The sequence below is a fragment of the Colossoma macropomum genome, unplaced genomic scaffold (genome assembly GCF_904425465.1).
Source record: "Colossoma macropomum unplaced genomic scaffold, Colossoma_macropomum, whole genome shotgun sequence".
NCBI classification, from domain to species: domain Eukaryota; kingdom Metazoa; phylum Chordata; class Actinopteri; order Characiformes; family Serrasalmidae; genus Colossoma; species Colossoma macropomum.
Genome location: NW_023494810.1, coordinates 6,770,932 through 6,797,809, shown reverse-complemented (window position 1 = coordinate 6,797,809; position 26,878 = coordinate 6,770,932). Strand labels below are relative to the sequence as shown.

At 37.9% G+C, this 26,878-nt stretch overlaps 1 protein-coding gene across 1 annotated transcript in view; it reads left to right on the top strand.

Annotated features, from left to right (window-relative positions):
• megf6b (multiple EGF-like-domains 6b) overlaps positions 1-26,878 on the top strand; it is a 109,297-nt gene that overhangs the window by 35,285 nt on the left and 47,134 nt on the right. The window contains exon 5 of the mRNA XM_036559972.1: positions 25,232-25,354. Coding sequence (XP_036415865.1) covers positions 25,232-25,354 — 123 coding nt within the window. The remainder of the gene's footprint in view (positions 1-25,231; positions 25,355-26,878) is intronic.

Here is a 26,878-nt window from a genome sequence, read left to right as displayed (position 1 = left end):
ACATTATACAGTCAGTGCTGACTCTATCTAATAAGCGACATAAGCAGCTACTTAGATGCTCATGGCCACCAGGGGCCACTAACAACTTCTGGATTTTACTCTACCTTTATGTTGTCTAAGATGTTTAAGTTAAGGAAAAAAACAACTGATTGATCAAAATCTGGTACTGAACATCGGAAAAAGAAGGCAAGGAGAAAAAGTTTAAAGATAAAGAAATGTCGTTTTTTTATTTTATAACTTGATGTTAACATTATACCATTTGTTTTGGCTTCAGCTTGCACAACAAGAAGTAGTCGATCTGTCTGATGAAACACCTGTTCAACTTTGGTGGGGTTTCTAACAATAACAGTTAAAAGCACGCTGCCACCAGGGTTGGATCAAACTAGGCTTAAAGTTAGCTGGGTAAGCAAGAGATTTTGCACCGTGAGACAGACCCTTGTATGCTGCACAGTTCATCTATAGTTCAAATTCTTTATTCTTTTTATAACTAGAACCCCAAACCCAGCATCCAGTCATCAGCAATACACAATTAGCCAGTTATAAATGTATATAATTTGGTAGCAGTTGTTAATAGTTAGCCTTTAATTTTCCTGGACATTAGCTGAAATAATCCTGTTTAAGGCCTTCAAAAGGCGAGAGCCGACCCTGTACACAGTGCTGCCAGGGGAATGAAGGCTAGCATGTACTTACTCTGAGATGTGAAGAGCCACCGAATGTTTTCAGACTGCAGCTAACACGTTATTGGACAGCTCAGCGTGTTTGGAGGAGAATGCTAACTGACAAATCTGTTACCCCTGTTATGTAGGTCGACAGATGCCAGAGTTGGCATGACTGAATGTTATAATAACTCAATTATAAGTTCAAATGTGACAAAAATAAATACTTTTCAGCCTTGTCCCTTGTGAAGGAGTGCAGGTAGAGGTTCAGGGGTTGTATTTCAGAAGGCTTGTGTTTCCACATTTGTCTGTAACCCACATGTTCTTCATTGGCATGTTCATTGAGTCCATGCAGTCAGTCATCAGTCAAGGCCAGCCTGATGTGGCCTCCTATGCAGTCACATCTGCATTTGTGGGATCTAATGTCAATGTATGCTTCAATATCAAGCTAGGCTAAATTTATGTCTAGTTTAGATCTTATCCTTAACTCACAAGCTGCTCTTCTGGCACCTTGCTGCATTGTGGAATGTGGTAGAAGGGTTGCAATGGGAGGAGGAGGATGAGGAGGAGAACATTTTTGGCCTCAGGACCTGTTTTACACTGCGAAAGTTAAATGTTTATACACGGAACCTGATAGGGACAGGCAGAGGTAAACTATTACTGTCGAGCTTCCACAGGTCAATTGTCAAGAGTTGCATTGAGACAGTTATGACTTGCTTTCATCTTGGTTTACAGTTAAGGCGTCACAAACTAGTAAAACTAATTTATGGTCAGGATACCCACAGTGAGCAATTCTCTTAAATGCTTTGGAAACTTTGGTAAGCAGTTAAAGAACTTAAACCCTTAGAAGTCTAGAGTAATGATTGTTATTTTGTTAAACTATTTAAGTGCAATTACATAATTACATACATAATTAGACAGTTATATAATGAGATGCATCTACACTGGGTTTGCATTCTGTATCAACAGTTTAAAATCTGTCAATTAGTTTGTAATCCCATGCCCCTAATTATTGTTCCCAGATGTTTCTCATTCTCCTTCAGTGTATTTGAAAGTCCTTATCCTTGTCCTTGTGTAGCATTGAATGGCGTGTTTGTTTTCCTCCTTGTGCTTTGGTTTAAATAGTTCCTAGATTTCTGTTGTGTTGGACCAGCATTCTCTTGGTTCAGTCACGTTTTTTGAAATGCTCATGAAAACTCAAATAAACAGACTTGACATATGTGCCCAGCTTCATTTATTCAAACCAGTTTAATTCCATTTTAGCTCTGGTCACAATTCAAGGCTTAGGGAATGCATGCAGACATGCAATAACTTTAACATAATTTGGGGTTCTGTATTCCATTGTTATACATTTGTTTCTTCTTTTCTGTCAGCACGTTTGCTTTATGGGATTCCTGTATGCCCCATATAGGCTAGAACATTCCCACATCAAATAAAATAATGCTAGAGACATAGAAGTTGTTTCAATTACTCCATAAAAGTGAACTGCAATATAAAAATAATTATGTTATTGGAATGTCTGTTACAGTCTTCAAATGCAAGTCTTTAAAGTAGAACTGCCAAAGTAGTATTTAACCCAGTGTGGGTAAGAATATACAATATATATTTGGGATGCTGTGTGAAAATGTAAATAAAAACAGAATGTGATGATGTGCAAATTAATAAACCCTATATTTAATTGAAAGTAGTACAAAGACAACATATCAGATGTTGAAACTGAGAATTTTTTATTATTTTTTGAAAAATATATGCCTATTTTGAATTTGATGCCAACAACACATTTCAAAAAAGCTGGGAAGGGAGAGACCAATTGCTGTAGTTTTGGAAGTGAAATGTTTTCCCCTTTTTGCTTAACATAGGATTTCAGCTGCTCATCAGTTCGGGGTCTCCTTTGTTGTATTGTTTTGTTTTATAATGCACCAATTGTTCGATGTGTGATAGGTTTGGACAGCAGGCAGGCAGTTTAGCACTCCGGACTCTTTTACTACAGAGCCATGCTGTTGTAATGCATGCAGAATGTGGTTTGGCATCAGCTTGCTGAAATAAACAAGGCCTTTCCCTGTGTGGATGGCAACATATGTTGCTCTAAAACCTGTATGTATCGTTCAACAATAATGATGCCCTCACAGATGTGGAAGATACAGATGCCATTTGCACTAACGCACCCCCATACCATCACGGATACTGGCTTTTGAACTGTGTGCTGATAACAAACCGGGTGGTCCCTCTCCTTTTTAGCCAAAAAGAATTAAAAATTTTGATATGTTGGGCCACAGGACACTTTTCCACTTCGCCTCAGTCCGTCTTAAATGATCTCAGGCCCAGAGAAGATGGCGGCGTTTCTGGATCCTGTTTATAAATGGTTTCTTCTTTGCATGGTAGAGTTTTTCTGAAATGTTCCTGACCCCATGCAGTGATTTCCAATACAGAATCATGTCTGTTTTTAAAGCAGTGCTGCCAGAAGGCCTGAAGATCATGGCCAGCCAGTATTGGTTATTGTCCCTTGCATACACAGATTTTTCCAGATTCTCTGAATCTTTGAATGATATTATGTACCGTATATGATGAAATCCCCAAGTTCTTTGCTATTTTACATTGAGAGACATTCGCCTGTGCAGTCTTTCACAGAGTGGTGAACCCCTCCCCATCTTTACTTCTGAAAGACTCCGCCTCTCTGAGATGCCCTTTCTATACTCAATCATGTTACTGACCTGTTGCCAATTAACCTCATTAGTTGTGAGATGTTCCACTAGGTGTTTTTTAGCATTACCAGTCTTTTGTTGCCCCTGTTCCAACTTTTTTGAAATGTGTTGTTGGCATCGCATTCCGTTTTAACATTTGATATGTTGTCATTGCACTACGTTCAATATACCTTTAAATATAGGGTTTAAATGATTTGGACATCATTGCATTCTGTTTTTATTTACATTTTGCACAGCGTCCCAACTTTTTTTGGAAATGGGGTTGTACACCACCACTAGCTTGGCTGTAACACATCCAGTAAAGCCTCATAGTATTATCAGTGCGGTGGTAATGAGATAAAAAACTACTAATAAAGCGAAGGTTTCTGCATTAAATACTGCTGCAATGATGCACACAGCTGACACATGTTCATGATTGTATGATTATATTACAGGGATTTTTTAGGTTTTCTTAGTAAAGTATTTTTAATTTTTTTTAATTGTTATTGTTTGCTATACATCCAAGGGTTTTTGGAACATTGCTGTGAGGATGTAATTGCATTTAGCCACAAGAGCATTAAAGGTCAGGTCACTCTGTCATCCCAAAGGTGTTGGGTGGAGCTCCATTACTCCAAAGAACAGTTCTGCTGCTCCACAGCTCAGTCCTGCCGGGCTTTATACTCCTGTAGCTGACACTTGACAGTTGCCTTAAGCTCATGTGTGGCTGCTCCAGAGTATCTCATTCTATTGGCAATGCTTTTGGAGATGCTGTATGTGCACAAGTGATCAGCTAAGTCAGCACTGAATGCACCTTAAAGTAGCTGAATTACCCAATTAGAATGGAGTGTCTGGATACTTTTGGATATATAGTGAGGTTTCAAAAGACTTGTCTGGCTGGTAAAGTGAACACTTGTCACAGTTTTGTTTATGACTTGAAAAAATGTGGAAGAACATTATGTGAAATATTAGTAGCCTTCTGAAATGTTAGCGAATACTGATGTTTAAGCAGCCGATATTTCAGGATCTTTAATGAAATGTTAGTGAATTCAGGCCTATTTAACCCCTCTTTCAAAAATTACAATGGCTGCTGAAGTGTGTGTCAGCGCACATGTATTTGAATGGCCCTTTCCAGACAAAATCGAGGACCATTTGAATATCGCATTCATTTGCATTCAGGATTTGTAATCTCAGGGTGCATAATTTCAGCTGGAAAAAATCCACCTTTAAATAGACTGGTGAAATAGACTCATTCACATTCCAATCACATTTTTCTGTATTGTGCTGCTCAGGGAATTAGTCAGTTATTTAAAAGCTTGTTAGGGTGCAGTGTTCCATGACCCAGCAAACGCTCTGCAGATGAAATGCCTGGAGTGGGACAATAGAGGGCGAAGGGGGAATTGGGGCGCACTCAGCCTTAGTGCTCCTGGAGTTGCCTTGCTAAAGCTTTCTCACACTCTTTTACACAAGCTCTTCTCCTCAGACTGCTATGTTGGGTTTCTGCCTCTTTTTCTTTTTTAGATTTTTCCTTTGTGTTTTGTGTTTACTGTCCATCACTTTTTGCCTATTTCTTCTTTTACAAAGTTTGGTGCAGTATATTAATAATTCGACAAATTTTAAATTCACAGTTTCCCCCTTATTCCATATGTAGTCGATCAGCCAAGTCATATTTGGTGTCTTCAGTTTGCATCTTTAGTTTTGTGCTGGAGCTACAAGGCTAAAGAAATAGACGTTAATAGCCACAAATTGCGTACCTAAATCATCACTCATTTGTCTCAAACTGTTTAATTTGTTAAAGTCCCAGTGCAAAATATTAAAATAAAATAGGCTCTACATATGCAAATGTGTTGGTGGCTCACTGGAAACATTGTCCAGATTTTAGACAGCAACATCTTTAAGAAGGTAATGTTCTTATTCAGTTTATGGCAGGATGTGCATCCAGGGAATGTGGATGTAGTAAAGTAAATTAAAAAAACAGATGAATAGACAAACGGATGACAGGAACACAGATGAGGTAGCTTAATAGTTCAGTTATGCTTTCTAGTTTAGCTTTCGTTTGGTTGTTAGCTTTTGCTTAAAACGTTTTTTTGTCTTCAAGATAGTGAGACTGTGGGTGGAACAACTCACATCAGCCTTGTGATTGGTCAGGATACTGCTTATATACATGTGACCCAAGATTCGGACTGCCCAGTTTACATGGAAGGAGAAGAATTTTGGCGAAATACATTTTCTAAGTAGGTTAATCTTGGACTTGAACAAAGAATGTCCTGTGAATAACTTTCCAACGTAAGATTAACCTACTTAGAAAGAAAAGACAGATTTGGGTTCCCTGTAAAAATGGACAAAGGTATGGACACGATTCAAGTTTATGGTGGCTGCTACACTATTTTTAATCATGTTTATAGATAACAGTATGTCATACAGTGTTAGAAGCCATATAAGCATGTCTGTTTAAGATGACCTAACATTGGTGCAGCTTGAGACAGGTATGCGATGAATTAGGCGTGCAGTATGCATGGTTCCAATGTGTCATGGCTTTTCTTGATCCATTTTCTTGATCAATTTTCAGTCGTTTAAATTGCACATTCTTCTCCCCTGTTGATTTTGAAAGGCCATGGCTATTGTTTCAGTGATGAGATCATCATAACCCTTCAAAGAAACATCACCTTTGACAAGAATGCGTCCAGCATCTCAAGATAAGAAAAGGACGTCCTGCTAATGTCATTCCGAAGTGTCAATCTCATTCTTACATTGGGACAAATCTGGGGCTCCTGTTTCCTGGCCAGTTTCCCTCTCTGTGTTGCTCTTCTTCCTGTTCTGATATTTCAAAGTCCAAGAAACACAGAGGCCTTACAGCAGGCAGCCCAAGTGCTGAAAGCCTGCAGTCAGAATCGAGAGTTTTAATGAGAATTCTGCCTGTGTGCTCTCTGGCCCTCCTGCCTAGCACCTTAATCTCTCTTAATTGCACTGCTTTACCTACTCAGCTTGGAGTAGCTCATTAGGCTCCATACCTTCTCTGCTTTGAGTAAAGGTCCTTCCTGGCTTTGCTGAGGTGCCATGCTTCAAATACATTGGGGGGTAAAATCTGACAGTCGTTTGCAAACACAATTACAGAGTAATCTGATGCCTCGTCAACTACTGTCTAAGCTTTGGGTTACTTGTCTTGCTTCTGTTGTTTTCTTCTCCTTCTTTGGGGCTGCAAAAATCCGGCTTTGTCATTTTGGTATCTGCAGATTTGTATCTATGTGATCTTCACTCTGGAGATGCGACGGTTTTCAGTACAGATATTTAACCAGCCCTTATATCAGAATCTTTTGTGCATTCAAGTCTGTTTACATCCTGGTGAAGTTTTTGTCAGTGCACATGTATTTGAGATCAGAGAAAATCTGAATATCTCACAATATTTGCATTTCAAGATTTAGAGCGGTAAAACTCTGACATTGTCCTTTAGTGTCTTGATGTGCCTATTCTGTGTTCATGTAATCTACACACCAGGAATGGGACAGTATGAAAATTTGCTGTCATAAAATCAGTGACCAAAATCCTCATGTTTTTTGCTCATCACAAATTTATTAAACAATACTGAAAATGTGTAAAAAGGAACTAAAAAGCATTAAAATCATTACATCAAAAGTATTAAATTGATAGACTTTATTAAAGGTCTTTTCTTAATATTGCCAAAACAAGCACAATTTTCAAACCTCATTTCCAGAAAAGGTGACAGAGAAAAGTACAAAGACAAGACGTTTAATCATTTACATTATCAACGGAAGCGGTTCAAGACTAGGAACACTGTAAATCACTCAAAGGCTGAAAACCACAACTGAATGCTCGTAACCTGTGATCCTTCAGACGGCACCGAATTAAGAACCAGTGTGCTTCTGTGATGGATATCACTGCGTAGGCTCAGGAACACTTTGACAAACACATCCAGAAATAAAGTAAGACTGTGCACAGAGAAGCTGTATGTCAGCTACGTCCAGATACGCTGGTGACCTCTCTGGGCTCAAGCTCATCTGAAATGGACTGATGCTCAGTGGAAACGTGTTTTGTGGTCTGATGAATAAAACTTTCAGATTTTATAGAAATAACAGATGTCATGTTTTACGGGCCAAAGAAGAAAAGGATCTAGATTGTTTTTTTATGAGGCTTTGTCATTGTGTGGGGTGTATTAGTGTCCATGACATGAATAATTTGGACATCAGTGAAGGTGCCATTAACACTGGAAGATACACATTTTGGAGCAACATTTGCTGCCATCTAGACAATGTCTTTTTCTGGGACATCCATGCTTTTCGCAGCATAACAATGGCGGGCTCATTCAGCACGAGTTACGACAGTATGGCTCTGTAAATGCGGTAGCTAGGCTGACCTGCCTTTAGTCCAGACCTGTCTCCTGTTTAAAACCTGTAACATATTATGAAGCACAAAATGCAACAAGAAAGTTCCACAGCTGAAGATTTGTATTACAGAAGAATTTCTGTTTCAAAACTAGTTCAATTTATGTTTTCAGTTAGCAAAAGATTAAATGTTGTTAAAAGAAAAGGTGATGTAGCTCACCGGCTAACATGCTTCTGCACTAGCTTTTTTAGAACATGTTGCAGGCATCAAATTTGGAAGGAGAGATTAGAAAAAAAGAAACATTTAAATTTTTTTCATGTAAATAATTTAAAAAAATAATTTAATACATTTACAAATCACTGCTGTCTGTTTTTCACATTTCACATACTGTCACAACTGTTTTGGAATTGAGGTTTCTAAATAACACTACATCAGTAATTTACTTCCACTTAGAATTATTTACACAGTAATGCCCTGGAGGGAGTGCTGTACCGTGAGATATTGGCACTGGTATGCTGTGTATAGCTGGGATGAGGCCATAATTTAATTGTTGATATTTATTATGAGGTTTTGTAACAATGATAATGCAAAAAATTATTAATAAGAAAGTTTATTTCCACAAAGACCCATAGTTTCATTGAACAGTCTATTTACTGGTGGCGATTCATGATCAGTAAGTATGTAACTGTGTTAAAATAGAAATGGTACAGTATTGATGGCTTCAGTGCATGTGAGAGCTTTGTTTTTGTCTGGATGTCAACATATCACAGCTTTGGAAAGATTAGAACCTTCAAACTTGAGACCTCAGACAAAAACAGCACTGAGAAAAGTGAGAGAAGAGTTTCTCTGGTGGCTGGACAGGAGCTAAGCTCTTCCACATTACTTCCATTGTGTTGGAACTGATGAGATTGATTTTACATCATGATATATCATTAAAATGGGTAATCGACCCATTCCTGCTGCACTTACATGGCCATCTGTCTTACTTACTGTCATCGCTACACGAGGAAGGATTTCTGTTCTGAAGAGACATGAATCTGTCAGATGAAAAATAGCTGAGACCTCAGTAAGTATTTTCTGAGCTTAGGTCTCCATGTGGTGAATTCTCCAGCGCTGCTGTTTTGCCCGCTAGCGACCCTCGAAAGGCAGATGTGAACTTTCTGGTGGGTTCATTATGAGAGGCACGTCTGTGTTTGACATGAGCGCAGTTTGAAGCCGTTCAGCTCGACAGCAATGAAGTAGTTTGCCGTATCTTCTGTTTGGCACCGCGGTGTGCTTACCAACCCACATTTGTCCATGTTTGACTTGTTTGCTGACCATGCCTACTTTGGTAATTACAGAGCCTTTGGGCTGGGTTTGACAGTTATTAGATCAAAGCCAGCAGAACCTGAGCCAACGCTCGGTCATCCTCCATTACCCCAGTGTACACACTACAGCCTTAATCTTCTCACACTGTCACCTTTTCCTCCCGTCATTTATTAGTAGCCCGGCACCACAGGAAACCTTCTTCTCTGAGGATTTTTACATCACACAGCTTCAATTCCTGCTACTAAATAAATACTAAATACTGAAAATACTTAAATACTGAGGGCATGTATTTAAGAATGGTATCAATTCAATTCAGAAATTATTGTATTAATAAGTATATTGTATATAATTAAGTATATTGGGGACACCTAGTTTTTTGAAGAAGCATGTTTTTGACTCTTTGCAATAACTTAACATATTGAAGATGTACCAGGTTCATTTTGAAGAAGAAAATTACACATGTAAATACCTCGCCAAAGCCCACTCTGTTTATCCCCTTGTTCACCTTTGAAAAAATTCTGATTCACTTTCAAAGCAGTGGTGGTGCCACTTTGGGGAACTTCATCAGGTTTTTAATCGTTAATATAATTACACCGAAATTAGCAAATTAAAAAAAGCTATGATGGACGTGAGACAGGTTAGCTAATCACATGTTGTCAAGGTCAAAATAGATCCAACACATACTACTTAGTTGCTTAATGCATATTTAATATTTCATTTCTTTATTTTTTTAAACAGCAATTAATACGTAAATTATAAAAATTGTTATATATAATATAAATGTTATTTATAAGTTATATAATGTTATATGTATTAAATAAATTGGAGCAAAATTTCTGGGGGTGCTGTGAGGAAGCCAAGCATATTACAAAGGTGGCTGCACCACCTCCTAACACTCCATTGGTGCCATGAAGATGATAATGGTAATCAAATGGTAATGTAATCAAACACGCCTCAGCAAATTTCCAAAAAAGCCAACGAGTCGCAAAACTTTTGGTAGGCAGCACACATGACCATTTTACCAAAATACCAGTCATGATTTTTGTTAAATATATACAAATTAAACTTATTTGAATTTATAAAGTAGATACTACATTTAGCAAGTCTGAAAAGGCAGATTTGCATTAAATGCATACTGATTATTTCTGAATAATAATGAACAGGACTGCAGTCATGTCAGCGTATGCATTCTGGCACGGGCGAGTTGAAAAGTGCGGCGGTAATTGCAGCATTCCTCCTGGTCTCCCCATGTCGCTGCAGGTTTCTGCACCGCACCTCCAGAGTCAAAGGTCAAATCATCAGGCCTAAACAAGTAGCGCACAGACGCAGCACATGCAAAAAGGTTGAAGTTCATCCCCCGAAGGTCTGAAAAACATATTTCCACCCTCTGTTTGTACCGCATGGACCCATAAAATACACTAGCGGGGAGCAGACGGTATTGGTGGCTTCAGGGCACAGGGAAGCTTTGTTTTTGTCTGGATGTCAGCGTGTCTTATCACAGCTTTGGAAAGACTGGGACTTTCAAACTTGAGACCTCAGACAAAAACAGCACTGGGAAATGTGAGAGAAGACAGTCTCTTGGTGGCTGGACAGGGGCTAAGCTCCTGCAGATTGTTCCCATTGTGCTAGAGCTGATGTGATTCAGTTTGAGCACCAGTGAGAATCTTTGAGAACCTTTTTCCTGCATTTTGTTAGACAAAAAATAGTTCCGCAGGGACTCCAGAGCAGACCTGGATGCAGCTTAAATAACTTGTATTAAGGTGTGATAAGGCTAAAGGAAGCAATCTTAATACACTTAATAAAGTGTTGAGCTTCAAAAAGGTTTGACCTTCTTGTCTAATAATAAACTGTCCTTTAATTTAGGAAAAAACATTATTTAAAGTCAATTATTTAGGCTGTGTTTTAGATAACCAGTTATCAGGAGAAGCAGCGGCCTTAAAAGCTTTAATTAAAATTGGTCAAAAGACCATATTTCTAGCTAGGAAAGCTGATGTGTCGTTAAAAACTTTGGCTGAGGCTTTAATTTAAGGGGAATTTTGATTATATGACCAATTTCTGGTATAGTAGCTCTGCTCAGTCCAATAAGAGTAAACTTCACACACCCCAAAACAGACTGATCAGGACTGTATTGAAAATACCTCCCTGTACACATTTGAAAGCTGAGACTTACTCATACAATTCTTAATAAAGCTTTTCCAAATTACATAATTATTTATTTTTATTATCACAAAACACATATTTAAAAGTATTTAATGGGTTTAAATTGCTATTTTGGATGTACAAGCTACTCTTGTGGGCCAATAAGTTCAATAAGACTATAATTCGTGCCCCATATCACTGTAAACTGAATTTTCCACACATTTTAATGAGATAAAATTGTTTGATGTTGTATGTAAACTGTAGTAAAGTTTCAGAACATACCGTTCACTCCCAAGTCCACATGGTGCGTATATGAAAACATGACTGCAAAAACAGCTTTAAACTGTTTTAAATTCACCGTTGCAGCCGTTAAATTCAGCAGTTTAGCGCCGCCCATTCATGCTGAGGTTGTAAGGGGTGTTTTAGTCTGGACTGCTTTTTAAAATGAAACAGCCAATCAGAACACAGTGCATTTACATATATTGGTCGTCAAGGTGCAGTAACAAAAAAGCCTATTTATTTTAAGGAAGAAAGAGAAGTTAGAAAATGGTCACTTAAGATGAATTATGACTGTTTTCGGTACATAAAACCAAACAAACTGTATAATTGGTAAAATGCAAGAAACGTAGGTTATGGACTTATAACATCTTTTTATTATTATTGTTAATATGTTTATTTCAGTTTATCAAGGTGTTTACACCCATAAAAATAAAACAGAAAAAAATGAATAAACTTTGAGTCAAAATAGGTAACACAAAAATAAAAGGAAAAATTATAGATATAAAATTAATGGACATAATAATCGATACACAAACAAGTACTGACCGAAAAGGTGTAGTCTGAAGCTTAAAACCTGAAATATTAAAGAAACAAAAATAGAATTAGACTTTTGGTGTCTAATTCTGTGCATTGCATTATTACTATTCCTATTACTTACTACTGTATGTAAAATGATAAAAACTTGAGGACTACTGAGTCCAAATGTTTCAGTGGTATTGATTATTTTTCACATGGTCACGTTATCTACGTACGTGAATACAGACATTAACACATCACCTAAACATCCACATACATCCACAGAGCAAAGCTCACTGGTTTTACAGGATTCTGTGGATTATGTAGCTTGGTTTGAAAAGGAATGTCAAAACAACACTAATGGAACTGACATAGCCATGGCTTTTCTCAGTGGACCTTTAAATGAGTAGCTACAGTACAGGAAGCATCTGCCTGTGATACACAGTCGAATGCAAATGCTCTTAGTCAAATTACATGTTTTGTTGATTTTCAAGTCAAAATAATAGACGTCCTCTACAGAGAACACACTTAAATAGGACATATTTCTATGCATTTTAGTGTGCAATTTCTATTTGTTTGCCATATTTAACATTGGAAAAAATGAATAAACATTTTCACTTAAATCAACAAAATATGTAATTTGACCAGGTTGTCAGTACAATTTGTATACATCTGTACTTATAGGCCAGTATAACTAGTGTCAGCCTAGTTCTCCTGCCCATAGTGTATTTATTTGAAAAAGAGAATAACAGTCTTGGATGCTTAAATCAAACCATGTTTGATGCTGGACCACGAGTAGAGCTTCACAAGCTGTTGTACGGCAGTCACTGCTATCTTCTAGTACTTTAGAGTCTCAGAGAACGAGCTGCTGATGGGTACGTGTTATCCACGGAAAGATGTCGGTTATTTGTCTGCCGTGTCCTGTCAACACATGCCTAGGGAACAAGAAATGTGTGAAAACAAAATGCAGCTGGTTTAAAAGGGAGATATGCAGAGAATTTGCAGAGGGGGGAAAGAGCCTGTCTCCTCTTTACTGTGAGAAATGCTCTCGGAGGCATTTGATTGGTTCTTCAGTGTCTCGTTTCTACAGCCGACAAAATTGATATTGTTGTGTGCTCAGTGTTGTTATTGTGTAAGATTATTTGAACTTTTTGTTAAAATGGAAACGGATGGAAAATCTGAAAAATACCAGTAAAATAACAGAAACCAACAACACCACTAAAGATGATTGCCCTTGATTCTACAGTATTTATATGCTTAGAGTCTGTAAATTTCTGCTGTTTATTTGAGTGTAAGAAATTGAGAACTTTGACATTTCACAGCTGACATTCAGGAACTGACAACTGAGAGTCTGTAAGGCACCCTTTAACCAAAAACATTGGAGTCAATATTTTGGTTTGGAAATTTTAGATCCTTAAAATTGGAATCAATATTGATAACAAAATGGTCACTTTTTTGTTGTTTTGGATTTTTTAATCCAGCACAGCGGGTATGAAATAAAGCAATAACTATGAGATTTTTGTTGTACAGATAATTTGAGAACACACCCACCCACCCACGCACATACACACATTTTCTAAGCCGCTTTATCCTTCTGGGTTGTGGGGTAATTTGAGAATAGTTACATCTATATTGGCAAAGCCAAGGTCCATAATAATTTTTATCTTTCTTCTGAATGGGAATCGAGCTTGATTTGGTAAACGATAATTATTTCCTTATGACAATCAAATAAACGACAGTTTCTGGCTACCCAACACAACAGCAGCCTCAATTTAGACATTTCGGGAGCTGCTGAGTCTCACTGAACTGGAGCTGTGGATGTTAGCTTCATGTTTAAACCAGTGCAATAACTTTAAACCAGGGCAATGATTAGAGCTGTAAATAAAATAACAGGATGTGCTTTGTTAACCAAAAGAAACGTTTTAGCTCATTTTTAGAGACACACAAACACATCATAGCCACTTCCACAATACAGGTGGAGACACATAGGCAAACAACAAGATTTCTAAAGTCTCACAGTGTGAGTCTAGCTTTAGAGGACATTCAGCTACAGCTCATCCAGCAAAACAAAAGAATTTCGACATAAAACTCCACAAGTGAGCTCTCTGGATGCGTTAGCCTCAGATGTGATTCCTGCTGTCACTGTGCTACGGAGACGGATGTTAAAAGAGACAGGCAAGGACCAAAACTATGAATCATACTTTACAGCTGTACAGAAGTGCTTATCTAACATGAAAACAAACCCACTCTTCTCCACTGCAACACTACTTTATTCAAAGTGTCTAATGTAACATAACTAGCTTGATGTTTATGATTTAATAAGGTACATTGCCCTCATTTACACTAAGAGATACTTAATTCAAAGTAAATTACTCAGTATATGGTATCGGACTTGATATCCAAGTACTAAAAACGTACTCATACTCAATCTGAAAAAAATGGTGTCGATGCATCTCAATAAGTGTTGGACTGCTTTAAAACTGAATGTTATACATACAGTCAGCATCAAAAAAAATCTTCAAAATGATAAATTTACAAGAGAAGGCAAAAATGTTTTTACTTTTACTGTAAATTATTGTGGGGCAGCACGGTGGCACAGTGGGTAGCGCCGTCGCCTCACAGCAAGAATGGCCTGGGTTCGATTCCCGGCCGGGCGACTAGGGTCATTTCTGTGTTTGCATGTTCTCCCCGTGTCTGCGTGGGTTTCCTCCGGGTACTCCGGTTTCCTCCCACAGTCCAAAAACATGCAGTCAGGCTGATTGGACATGCTAAATTGCCCCTAGGTCTGTGTGTGTGACTGTGTATGTCTGTCTGTCTGCCCTGCGATGGACTGGCGACCTGTCCAGGGTGTATCCTGCCTTCCGCCCAATGACAGCTGGGATAGGCTCCAGCACCCCACCGCGACCCAGAAGGATAAGCGGTTTAGATGATGTATGTATGTAAATTATTGTGAAGAAATTTTATTCCAAGCAATTTTGGAGCATTTCTACTGGTCAATTCATCATGAAAAGAGCAGCTACTGTGTTCGAATGATGTAGAAAAATAAAAATGGAAAAAAAGATATACTTTTTAGTGATGATATGTAGAATATATGTAAATAGTAGCCACAAAGTCATTAAAAGCAGTGACAGGGAGCAAAACGCCTTGTGTGTACTACAGGTGCAGGGCAGAGCTGTTAACAGAATTCTTTGCATGATTTGGAAAATAAACACATTGATAAGATACAGCAGTGCAGTTATCTGTGAAGTGAGAGGTTTATACTATCACTATCAATGGGTGTAGAACAGCAGCAAGCTCTGTCCAAAGTCTTCCATATGATCAGAAAGGGGAAATCCTCAACATAACAGTTTAACATAAACAGGGATCCTGACTTTCAGCTTCACAAAAGCTATTAAATGCAACTACAGTTAATGACTTTGCCTGTCAGGTTTAGATACTCGAGCTATGATTAATCCTTGTGCATGTGCACATAAATGTTTCTCATTCACAATAAACAGCCAGAAAATGAGTCTTCTGCTGGATTACCTGCTCAGTGTAAATGTGGGTAGGGGTGGTTTGTGTGCCATTCTTCTTTTAGTGTCTTGATATTATGCGCATTATAATACAGACATTAAAAAGTGACCTGTACAGGACCAGAGGGGTTCCACTTCTGTCTGTTGGCTCTAATTGGTCCAAGAGTTGCATGCATGATTTAAGGTTAGGTGTACACAGTGTTGGCTCTAACTAATAAGCAACATAAGCAGCTGCTTAGGGCTTCACGGCCACCAAGGGGTCAGAAAAATACTGTTTAGGACCCCCAGAAAGGAAATGATGACTATGAGACAAAAAAAATCAGGGTTATATTGAAGAAATTCTGCTTGGTGAGACAGACACAAATTCATGTTGAGTATTTAAAGAGTTTCCATTTACATCAAGCCAACAGCAGGGGGCAGTGTGCACTCTTTCTTTATCCGCAGTCAAGGACCTTTTCTCTTTTCCTTGCAGTGACGGCACCATTATTGTGCTCTTCCATACGTATCTAAATCATAGGTCATCCTGCCTCCAGCGCTGTCGGGTCAGTGCTTTGTCCGTCTCTCCAGGCTTGGTGACCTCTCGCTCGTTTTATAGGACATGCTCTTTAACATACTTAAATATTTAGATAAGAGTGAGACAGCAGTCTGACAGGGAAGCCAGAGGGAAACATGAGAACAAAAGAATTTTAATAAGCAAAGCAAACTGGGAAATAATTGCAGCCAGAACAATGGGGGAGAGTGAAATGCTGTAAGTGATCCCAAACTGTGGGAAGCCTCAACACTGGAAAGAAGTAGCAGTAATTGACTAATGAGTGTAATAACTGGCAAATTAGTCTATGACCATAGTTTGAGCTGCTTATGTACCTTGTTATTTGTGCAGTCATTTTCACTTAGAATTACTCAGTTGTTCGTTGCAGCAGTAGAAATAATAGATCGTTTTGGTTGTAGTTTTATTAGAAAGAATTGATAAACACATTTTTGTGATCTTTCTTTGTGCTATCAGTAACTCAACTGATGCTGTCTAGTCTTGGTGGTGTTCTTTGGCTTGTATTCTCTTAGCATAATACTTCTAAGCCGAGCTATCAGCACTAGTCTACATAGCAGCTCTCAATGCTTCATCACAGGAAGTCATACGATACAAGACTGAAAAGCAAGCAGACAAATCTTTGACCAGTCAGAGAGACTGTCATGTACCAGAGACTGGGAGGCAAGAACAGCATGCTAAAGTATTGTTGGTGATCGTTTGGAATTCATTTTGAAAACAAACTACTGAGTTGAATCTCGTCTTCAACTTTACTTCAGTTTTTACTGGCCCTAGATAACGGTTCCTCTAAGGTAATGGATGTGTTTATGGACCGCACGGCTACTCCAGTGAAAGAGATCCAGGATTGTAAAATCCTATAATTTATGATATGGTTTGAACTGCCTGGACTCTCTCAGTTTTGGCCAAAGTCTGGTGCTCAGGTGCTGTGGCCCAGAGACCGAGCTTCGCAGGAGGTTCAGTAAATCTGACTGGTGTCCTGTTAAAATGCAGTAGTCCATGAAAGTAAACAAGCAGTGACAACAGTGATCAGAAACAGCTGAAAAAAATATTTAAAGCTGTATATGTCATGCCTAGCAGAGCACAACACATGTGTGTGCATATTGGCAAGAACAGGAAAGAATGATTTACTTCTCTATGCCTAGAACCGGCTTTTTTAGCTGAATTACACATACCTTTAGATTACAAAGGAAAAGCCGTTTTCTATTTTTATAACCAGCTTGGTTCGGCTGAATTAATCATGCTATAGATCAGGGGTCATCAAAGAGTTTTGACCTAATGCCAAATGCCCACAGAGGAAGTACTCTCATAACCATAACCGTTAGGGCTAGGCCTTCTGTTCTTAGTCATAAAAGAAGTTAAAAATAACTAATAATGCTGATTTTCTGCTAGTGCCCATATGAGACTACTATTTTAGTGCTAAGCTAACAGCAGAGCACATGAACATTTTTTGGCTAATCTAGATTAAACACATTTGAAGCTGGTAAAAAAACATTCCATCTTTTATTTGACATTTGTACATGTTGCTGCCACTGCTGCCACTGCTTTCCAATACCTGTCTATAACGCATTGGTTAGAGTACCACTCATGTTCACAGTGAGTCAGGTGTCTAGGACGCCTAGAGTAATGTTTTTTTCTTAGGAAATTAGTCCCACCTATTGGAAATGAAAACATAATGATACTTCCACTGTTTATTTCTAATTATGTTAAGGGTTAATCTGATGTGAAGGCCTAACCAATGGAAGAGGTTGCTTGGCTGTATCTATATGGATAGATATAGATAGATACTACATTCAGTTTAACCACAACTAGATTAAAAGTGAAGTGAAGAATGTTATTTCAAACTTCAGAGGTTTGTGTCTGATGTAGAGTTACCATAAATGGCAAAAAAAAACCAGTGAAACAGTGAATACAAGCCATAGTTAGCTTGGTGCTAACACAAAATTGCAAATCCCATTACGGCACTAGCAGAAATGAATGCATCAAAAAGTATCACTTTATTATTCCCTCATCTTAAAATGTTTAGCCATGTTTAACCTGTCTGATCTGCAGTAAAAGAATGGCTATTACGAAAGAGCAGAGTGGCTGTAAAAAGCATTTTAAGCTTCTTTAAATGTGCTCTGCACCACATCTGCTGTCCTGCAGACACTCTTCTAAATTCTACAGATGTTCAAGGAAATCCATTTTTAAGCTCAGAGCCAGCTTGCTCTGGCTAATTTACATTTGCATTGAGCAGTTTTAAAGTATTTACAAACAAAAACAATTGATTTCAACAAGCCTGCAAGAGCCTCAAAGTGGGGAATCAGGTGGATATGATTAGGGCTGCAATAAACCTCTGCAGAATCACCAGATTACTGCTGCAGATCAAACAGTTCTTATTATAATAAACATATTAATGTCCTTTATCTCTTGAAAATGCAAGATTAAGTCATAGAGCTTAACATTCTAAACTTTTTGTGGCAAACATTTTTTTCCATGTAACTCTCATCCTTGTTAGACCAAAGTCTCCTAATAAAGCATGACCCTAAATATCTCCATCTAACAAAATACAGCAATGTTGATTCAACATTATGTGGACTCCGTGGCCTGAAGCAGTGGAGTTTGACCCTGACCTGCACCGTGAGAAGGCCACTCATTGCTTTGTCTGGGTTTTGTGATCCACCTGGCCCTAGGGCTCAAGGGAAAGCGCTTCCCATTTGCCAGGCGCCGCTCTCAATTTAGTTATTACTGTGGACCAATTATTTGTCGATTATATGCTGCAGAGAAGAGCAGGGATAGCTGTGGGATTCACACATTATTCTGGGCCTAAATCAAGTAAGTGATTTCTAAAGTCTTGAATTGGTAAAGGAAATAAAGAAATCGGTGTTGTATCTAAAGAATATATAGTTGTCAGTCAAGAAGTTTATGGTTCATGAAACTGTGATATGTAAAAGTCGTGCTAGTTAGGGACACTTTTTGAAACAAAGGATGATGAAATTGAATACTGTAGTAAGGGCACTCAGGCAGAAGTCCATCAGTGGATCAACAAAATTGCTATTTATATTGGCAGGTGTATTGGAGTTTGTGTGTATGTTTATTTTATTATTTTTTCATTTCTCAAAAAAGATTGAGTCTGTTCTAAAACAAAGGAACTCTGTCTTGTAACCTCAGATCACATTTTGTTCTTGGATTCTCTTCTTGACTGATTTTAGAATGGTGTGGAAAATGACATGCAAAATTTAGCAAACATTCCTGAAAATATACACTGGAAAAAGTGCCCTTAAGGAATGAAAGAAGGTAACTCAGATTCCTGGACAATGAAAAAAATGTATTTTTGCTCTGCAGTTTTGCTCTTTTGCTCATTAATAGAGGACTGTACTGCTGAGTATTACATTTAAATTGTCAAGACTAGTTTTTAAAATAGTTTTTACAAATCCAGCTATATTTCAGTAATTGTGAAGGATTAAATCATTTTCTTCCATATTCACCTTTGACCTCGAGGCCATTAGGACAGATTCCATTGCAAGCATGCCAAAAGGATTTAAAACAGCCTCCTGCTCTTGGCCTTTGGAGTCAAATATGGGTGATTCCTGTGCTAGACCTTCTGGGCGACCCATACATGAGGTCAGAGGTGAGCTGGACCCTCATATAGAGGTTGGGGATTTTGCCATGAATTCATTCTATTAGCTTTTCAGAAATAGTTTAAAAGGTAAGAGAAGTGGATGCTGGATTAGTATAATGTTATCATTATCCGTATAGATAACAGTGCCTGACTGAATTTGGTTGATAACATCGACTGATAATATCAGCTGATGATTCACAGCATTATCAGTATCGGTTGATAATGCGGCAAAAACAATTTTTTTGATGGTGACCTTGCTGGAATTCGAAAATGCAATCGCCTACACTGTCAGAAAAAAGGTACTGTGCAGGTATATTTTTTGTTGACCAAGGTACAAACAATGTACATGTACCCTCAAAGGTACAACAGTGGTGTTAAGGTCCTGCTGTGTACCTTAAATAAGTACATATTTGGACCTTTTCGTAATTGAATGTTTTAAAATAGGACAATAAAATAAAAAGCCTGGATATAAGACAAGATGTGTGGAGTCAATACAACTTAGAAAATATAATAGCAATGAAATATGATACAATTATGTTTCCTAACTAAAGATACTGAAGACGTACCCTTGAGAGCACCACCCCAGTGACAGTTTAGCACCTTTTTTTGAGAGTGGAATAATAGGCCAAGACCTCAAACAGTTGAGGCACTGAGGGACACAATATGACAGCAATACAGGCTGAATTTCAGCACAGAACACCATTGTGGTCAGCATAATAAAAACATGTAAGATATATTCAAGTCTAACCTTTACTATGAACATAACATGTTAAAACACACACACAAACACCCTTTTAACTGAAAGCAAGACCCAAAGGAATTATGGGTAGCTCCCACCCTCAGTGCTACAGCACTTATTTTGACTTTATGTTGTTTTCAATGTAACAATTGAAAACTGACAATTATATGTATGTGCTCTGCACTGTGTTACTAAAACTTTTATACCATTTAAATCTGTATACCTTCCGCTGTCCAAAGGAAAACAAGTATCTCCAAAATGTTAACTTTACAGGAGGGCAAAAAAAAACACTTTTAATGTAAGTCAGTGTAAATATATTTTATTCCAAGTAATTTTAGAGCATTGCAATTGGTGCATTAATGATGAAATGTCCACACATGTTCACTGTGTTTAAATGATGCAGAAAACTAAAAATCGACAAAAATGAAGATGGACAGCGACAATACACAAAAACACTAGTACAATAGCCACTGATTTATATATATCTGTGTATCTGTGCTTTCAGTAGCCAGTTAAGCATTCCCAAACCTCTCCTTGTGGCAGCTCAGTATTGTTTGTAGTCAAGATCCAATACCTGGCTCTGCTAATCAGTACTTCATTATGTACATGAATGGAATTGACAAATCCATGTCATGGCTGGGGGGATTCAGGAGAAATCTGGAACCAAACTTTGTTGTTCAAACTAGCTAACAAGATAACAATGTCTATGTGATTTCTTGATTGTTGTTTAAGTTGCCGTTGTTGTTTGAGTTGGGATGAAATCGTAGTGAAAAAACAGTAGTCCATTAGTAACTTAGTAACACTAGATGGATAAGACCCTTGATCTTATTGACCTTGACTCATTGCAGGTCATCCTGAAAGAGCTATTCTATCCCAGTTAAGTGTGTGGTCTGGGATGGATGAAAGCACTGAGACTCCCTGTGGGCTCCTATGTCATGTACTTGACCTGTAAGCTGACCTAGGAGCAGTCAGAGAGCAAGACCTTACAGAGAAAGAATGTGCGTCCTCTGAGTTGCAGTATTGACGTCTTTGTTTTGCACTGTGTGTGCAAGGCTGCTTTTACATAATAGATGGCCCAGGCTGCTTCTGCATAAATAATACATCATAATGTAAATCCTTACCTCTAAATGCATACCTCAAGTCTCTAGGGACCCATGACCTCAGTCCCACCCTCTAACTCATCCATGTTTTTTCAGAAAAGCTATTCATATCGAAGTCTCTCTCGTTATTTTTTTTAATATACAGTTAGAACACTATAGGTGCCCTATACATTGAAAATTTCATGACAAATGGACCAATAGACATGCTACAAAATGACTTGGAATAAAATCTCATTACATTAATAAAGATCAAAAAGAAGAATGTCTCTTCTCTCTCCTATAATTTTACTGTTTCAGAAAAACAGTGGGCCTCATTCACCAAAGAGAGTCCTAAGAAAAAGTCTACATCAGATTCATGATGTGTTCTTAAACCACAGAACTGTTCTCACCTTTGTGCTCTTGAGTGTGTGTAGATTCTGTTCCTACCTAAGAACAAATCCCAAATAAGAAAACACTGGTGAATGTAAGAATCTTTGTATAAAAGTGGGTTTTACAAAGAAATTTCTTCTTAGGAACAGTTGGTAAATGAGATCTATTGTTTTGTTACAACAGTGATTAAATGACAAAATATATTTAAACATTTTAACAGTTTTTCATAGTTGTGGTTGTTGTTTGTTGCCCATCATGATATCATATGTATTATATAAAGTGTTTATGAATGGTTTTAAATGAGATTATTAATGGTTATTAATTAGGTCATAAGCGTTTAAAAATCAGTAATAAGCAGCTTTAACACATACATAAAACTTGCAAACAGCAGTGAGCTGTTTTATCTGATGAATATGAATATCTGATGAAGCTGTATAAGTACACTATAATGCTGACTAATGAAGAAAGGAAAATATGTAAGGGATGGGCACAGGTCACTGATGTCCATGATCCGCCAGCTGCAACAACACACTGAGGTCAGCCAGCATAGCCTAACAGCGACGTTTCTACCACAATTCCATCTCTGCTATGTACGATAAATGTAATATTACTAAGGATGCACCTAAATTTGCCCACCAAACCATTTCAGGTTGAAAATGGTCAGAAGTAGAAATTTCGGTTTTCGGCTGAAAGAGAAAAAAGGCAGAAATTTTTGGTTGAAAAGACACAAGATTAAATAGGAGTACAACAAAGTGGCAATATCTAACACGTAACAGATCATTTAAATGACAAAAACAAGAAACAGACGCCTAAATTAGAGTTTAATTGCTTTCTTGAAAGGTTAAGTTAGTCTGCAACATGTATCAGAAAATCTGATTGAAAGTGTGGAAAAAAACGGCTGGGATTCTGGTAGCTGTTTATATCGTGATGCCACAGCTTCTTTCTCCAGTACCAGCTTCATAACCTAGGTTTATATGAATACCTCAGGCTGAAATTCACAATGAATGAATTTAAGGTTTTTTTCCTTCTCCTGAAACCTCCTCAAAACTTTGTAATTGCTCCTCAGAGGCTAGTGTGGCGAGGCATTTACTGAGTATTGGGAAATGCACAACAGCATAAATGACTCCATGTGTTTGAGGAGAGATAAATGCATGTGGTGTAATTGAGTGGTTGTAAATGGGCATAAGCTGTACTTGGTTGGACCGGGCAATTGTGCCTGAGACTAGATGAATGATTTTTAACTGTGAGTCTTGTTTGATTCATTTAGAGTATCTGGTACATTTATTTTGCTGTTATTCTAGCATCCATGGCTGTGGTTTGGAGCAGACATTACCAATTCCAGCCAAATATCACCACAGTCTTTTATTCCAAACAATGTGACTTACATATAACAGTTTTTACTTCGTCACGCACACTTACTAAAAATATGTCATGCCTCTGTTTCATTAACTTAGCCGAAGATTCAACAGGCAGTACCTGAAGATGCTTTTCTATCAGAATGGTTTTCTAACCAGAGCTCCAAAGCTCTCTGTGTTGTGGAAGTCTAGTTTCAGTAGCTATTTAAAAAAAGGTAGTGAAAATGAAAGATGTGTTATAAAATCCAGTAAAATGTCACTGTTTCTCGCTTCCAAAGTACAAGCTGTGCTTGTTCTGTAATTGGAAAATTTAAATGATGGAAGTTGCTACCTCTTTCTCTCTAGGGGCTGCTTGGACCTTCATGAGATGGAAGAATTCTGAATGCAAACAGGATATTATGGTTTCTTCATTGCAGTGAATTTCCAAGACTGCTGATTCCAAACCACATGAAGCAGCCCTGAAATTTTATTGTGAACACTTTGGTTAATCTCTGTGTAGTTCTGCTTGCCAGGGTTGTAATCTGTCAAAAAACATGTGTTTGGTGAACATAGCCACTCTAACAGTAGCAAATAAGCTAGTCCCCCTGAAATCACAATGGACCTTTTTTTACCATATTGGTTCATGTTCTTGGTCATATTAGGCAAGATTCATCATGATATTTCATATTGTTTCATATCAAATCATTACAAGATTCTCGCTTTCCTGCAGTATTCCATCAAAAGGTAGTGACTTTTGCCTCGCCTCAAAAAAGAGTTTTGGTTACCTCCCTGTGCACCAGTGGGTGTGGAAAAAGAATATTAACCTACTAGAAGGGGAAAGTTTGTAAACAGACTTTAAGTTGCTTCAAAAAACATTTTTATGAAATCCCAGGTAGTTGCTAAGGTTTTGCTAGGCCGTGCAATAGTGTCCCAGGTGGTTGCTTCGGTTTTGCTAGGGTATTGCTGTGATATTCCAGGAGATTACTAAGGTATTGCTAGACCTTTTGTTAGGCCATTGCTATGGTATACCAGGTGGTATATGTGTGTGTGTGTGGGTGTGTGTGATATTTATGAGTCTGTAATGCCAGTGAGAAACAGCGTGAAAGATGTCTTTTGTGGCAAAAAAAAAGTTCTGAATTTTTTTTTTTGGTGTGTAAACTTCAGGGCCCATTTTTATGAGGCAAGACAGACTGCTGATCTAAGATCAGCCCAGGTAAACCTATTTAATGCTATGTGAAAGGCATAAACCAGGGGTTGGCAACCCAGATGTTAAGAAGAGCCATTTTGTCCTTTCAGTATAAATCAAATCACCTTTGGAGCCACAAAAAATGTGATATTAACGAAATGCAGACTTACTTTGCTCTGCTTTAACCTTTAGGTCAGCTGTAGCTGCTTTTCTCGCATCTTTGGCAGGAAACCTTTCCTCAAAAGTAGAACAGTTTCTTGTAAAATGTCTCTCAACATTCGACTTTTTACGAGGCTGAAGTCGCTTCTCCCTCGCCAGCTTCTTGTTCAAATTTTTCCGTTCCACCTTAATGGTGTCTGATGCACCAGAATGTAACTGCTGCACCATTTAAGGTGGAACGGAGAATTTGACCGAGAGGCTGGCGAATGAGAAGCTGACTTCAGCCTCACAACTTTTTAGTGTTTGACAGTTTCTCATTGCAGATTAAACATATCAGGAAACCAGCTGGAGTGATTATAAATGCAAACAAGTCCAATCGTCTCCAAATCATTGATGTCCGTCTTAAATCTTTTTGCCTATTTATTAGCTACTAGCTAGGTGGGATTGTTTTCTGTGTTTTGGGGTTAAAGAGTGAATTAGCAGTTAAACATTACTCTAGCGTTTAAGACCATTTACTGTTAAAACTGTGTTACAACGATCAGCAGAGCTTTATTTTACTGCAAAGCAGGATCATTTTATTCTTACCTAAATATCTAAGTCAGTAAAAGAGCCGCATGCAGCTCCAGAGCCACATGTTGCCGACCCCAGGCATACACTGATCCCAGATAAGCGTTTTTACTATGAGGTGTTTGAGGAATATGGGCCCAGGCCTCTGAAAGTGAACCCTGCAGTGAACGTGTTTGCAATCCGTCTGTTTTCTCTCTCTCTGTCAGATGTGAACGAGTGTGAGGAAACTAATGGAGGATGTGAGGCACTGTGCTGTAACACTATTGGCAGCTACTATTGCAAGTGTCCCTCAGGCCAGGAACTCAAGGAGGACGGCAAGACCTGCCAAGGTAAGCTCCATCCATCTTCTAATAGGGAATGAGTGTTGAATGTATCAAACCACGTCTGTGGTCACTTTTTGTCCTTCATAGTCTAAGAAATACAAATACGGACGCAGGGGACGTGATTTTGATCGTGCACTCTAATCAGTTAAGACACTTGATTCATACAAGGCCTGGAGTCTCCCAGTGGAACAGCACATGAACTTATTTTATATATACCGTACAAATTTTCAGTTTTGCTGTTAAGAGTAAAAATCACAAACAAGGAAAGTTTAGCATTTGTTTACTTATTGCTGCTTGTATAAGAGGTGATCTGTAACTGACTTGTACAATTTTTGTTTGGAGTATTTCCATATATTAGTGGGGGAATTTTTAAGCACCTCACAGTTTAAATTTGATTCAGCGTACCAAGTTATGATTATAAAACACTTCTTTATGCATCTAGGTGCATGTCATGTTTATATCCATTTCTAATGCTACATTATTTTTTACTACTCTATTTCTCATTAACAAGTAGTGTTTGCTCAGTTGAACTTGAATCAGGCTAGACTCTGTACTTGCATCTAATCTAATTATGTTTTTGTGTGATCTTTTTGTTCTTTATTTGATCTTTTTGTTGTTTTTTATCTTTGTGGTTTGCTGCAGCTTAAACCTACTTTTTCTTCCCATTTTATCCACTTTTTAAGATTAACTGATTTTAACAAAATTTTCGATAAAAAAATCACATGGTAAATAGTATAGTACATAAAACAGTAGAAAAAAAATAAAAACTATTTAGAAACTTAACCTCTTGTTTTGAATATTGTCACTGCTGTTTTTTTCTCTTTAAATGATACACACAAAAGTGACTTATGTGCTCTTCATGCTGGAAAAGCTTCAGACTACTACACATGCTTGAGTCAGTAAGTGAGTTTCAAAGCCACATCCTCATGCTTTACATGTAGGTTTTCTGTCAATGTAGAGGAGGTGTGTTGGAATTCAGCTGTGTAAGCCTGTAAGAAACTATGAAGTATCATAATTTTGTAATTTTACAATTCATCTAAAACATAAGGACACTTACTGTACGGAAAAAGCTGGACGATTTTCTTCTGACTCACTCTGGGAAACTGCGACACATTTACTACTTTCTGTACTGCAAATTTACCTTTATTCCTTTACTAAGTATTTAAAGGTGATATATACAACATTTTAAATATCAATACAGCAGCAAACAACTATTTTCTATGTAAAGACATAGATTATGATTATATTACTGTATTATGATGAGGTTGGTATTGTGTAAGGGGTAACACTTTTGCCCTCTATGCTGCAGACTTGAGGTCGATCCCCCCCACCTGGGCAAGCATCCTACATTATACCAGTAAGAGTCCTTGGGCAAGACTCCTAATGCTGCCTGTCAGACGCATGTGTTAGTGTTAGTTAGTTTGTTTTCATTGGAGAAACCTATGAAAAATCCAGTTATGATATTTTGTGAATCAGTTCAGAATCTGGACCTGCAACCAAATTAGTTCAAACTGTGATCCCACAGTAAAA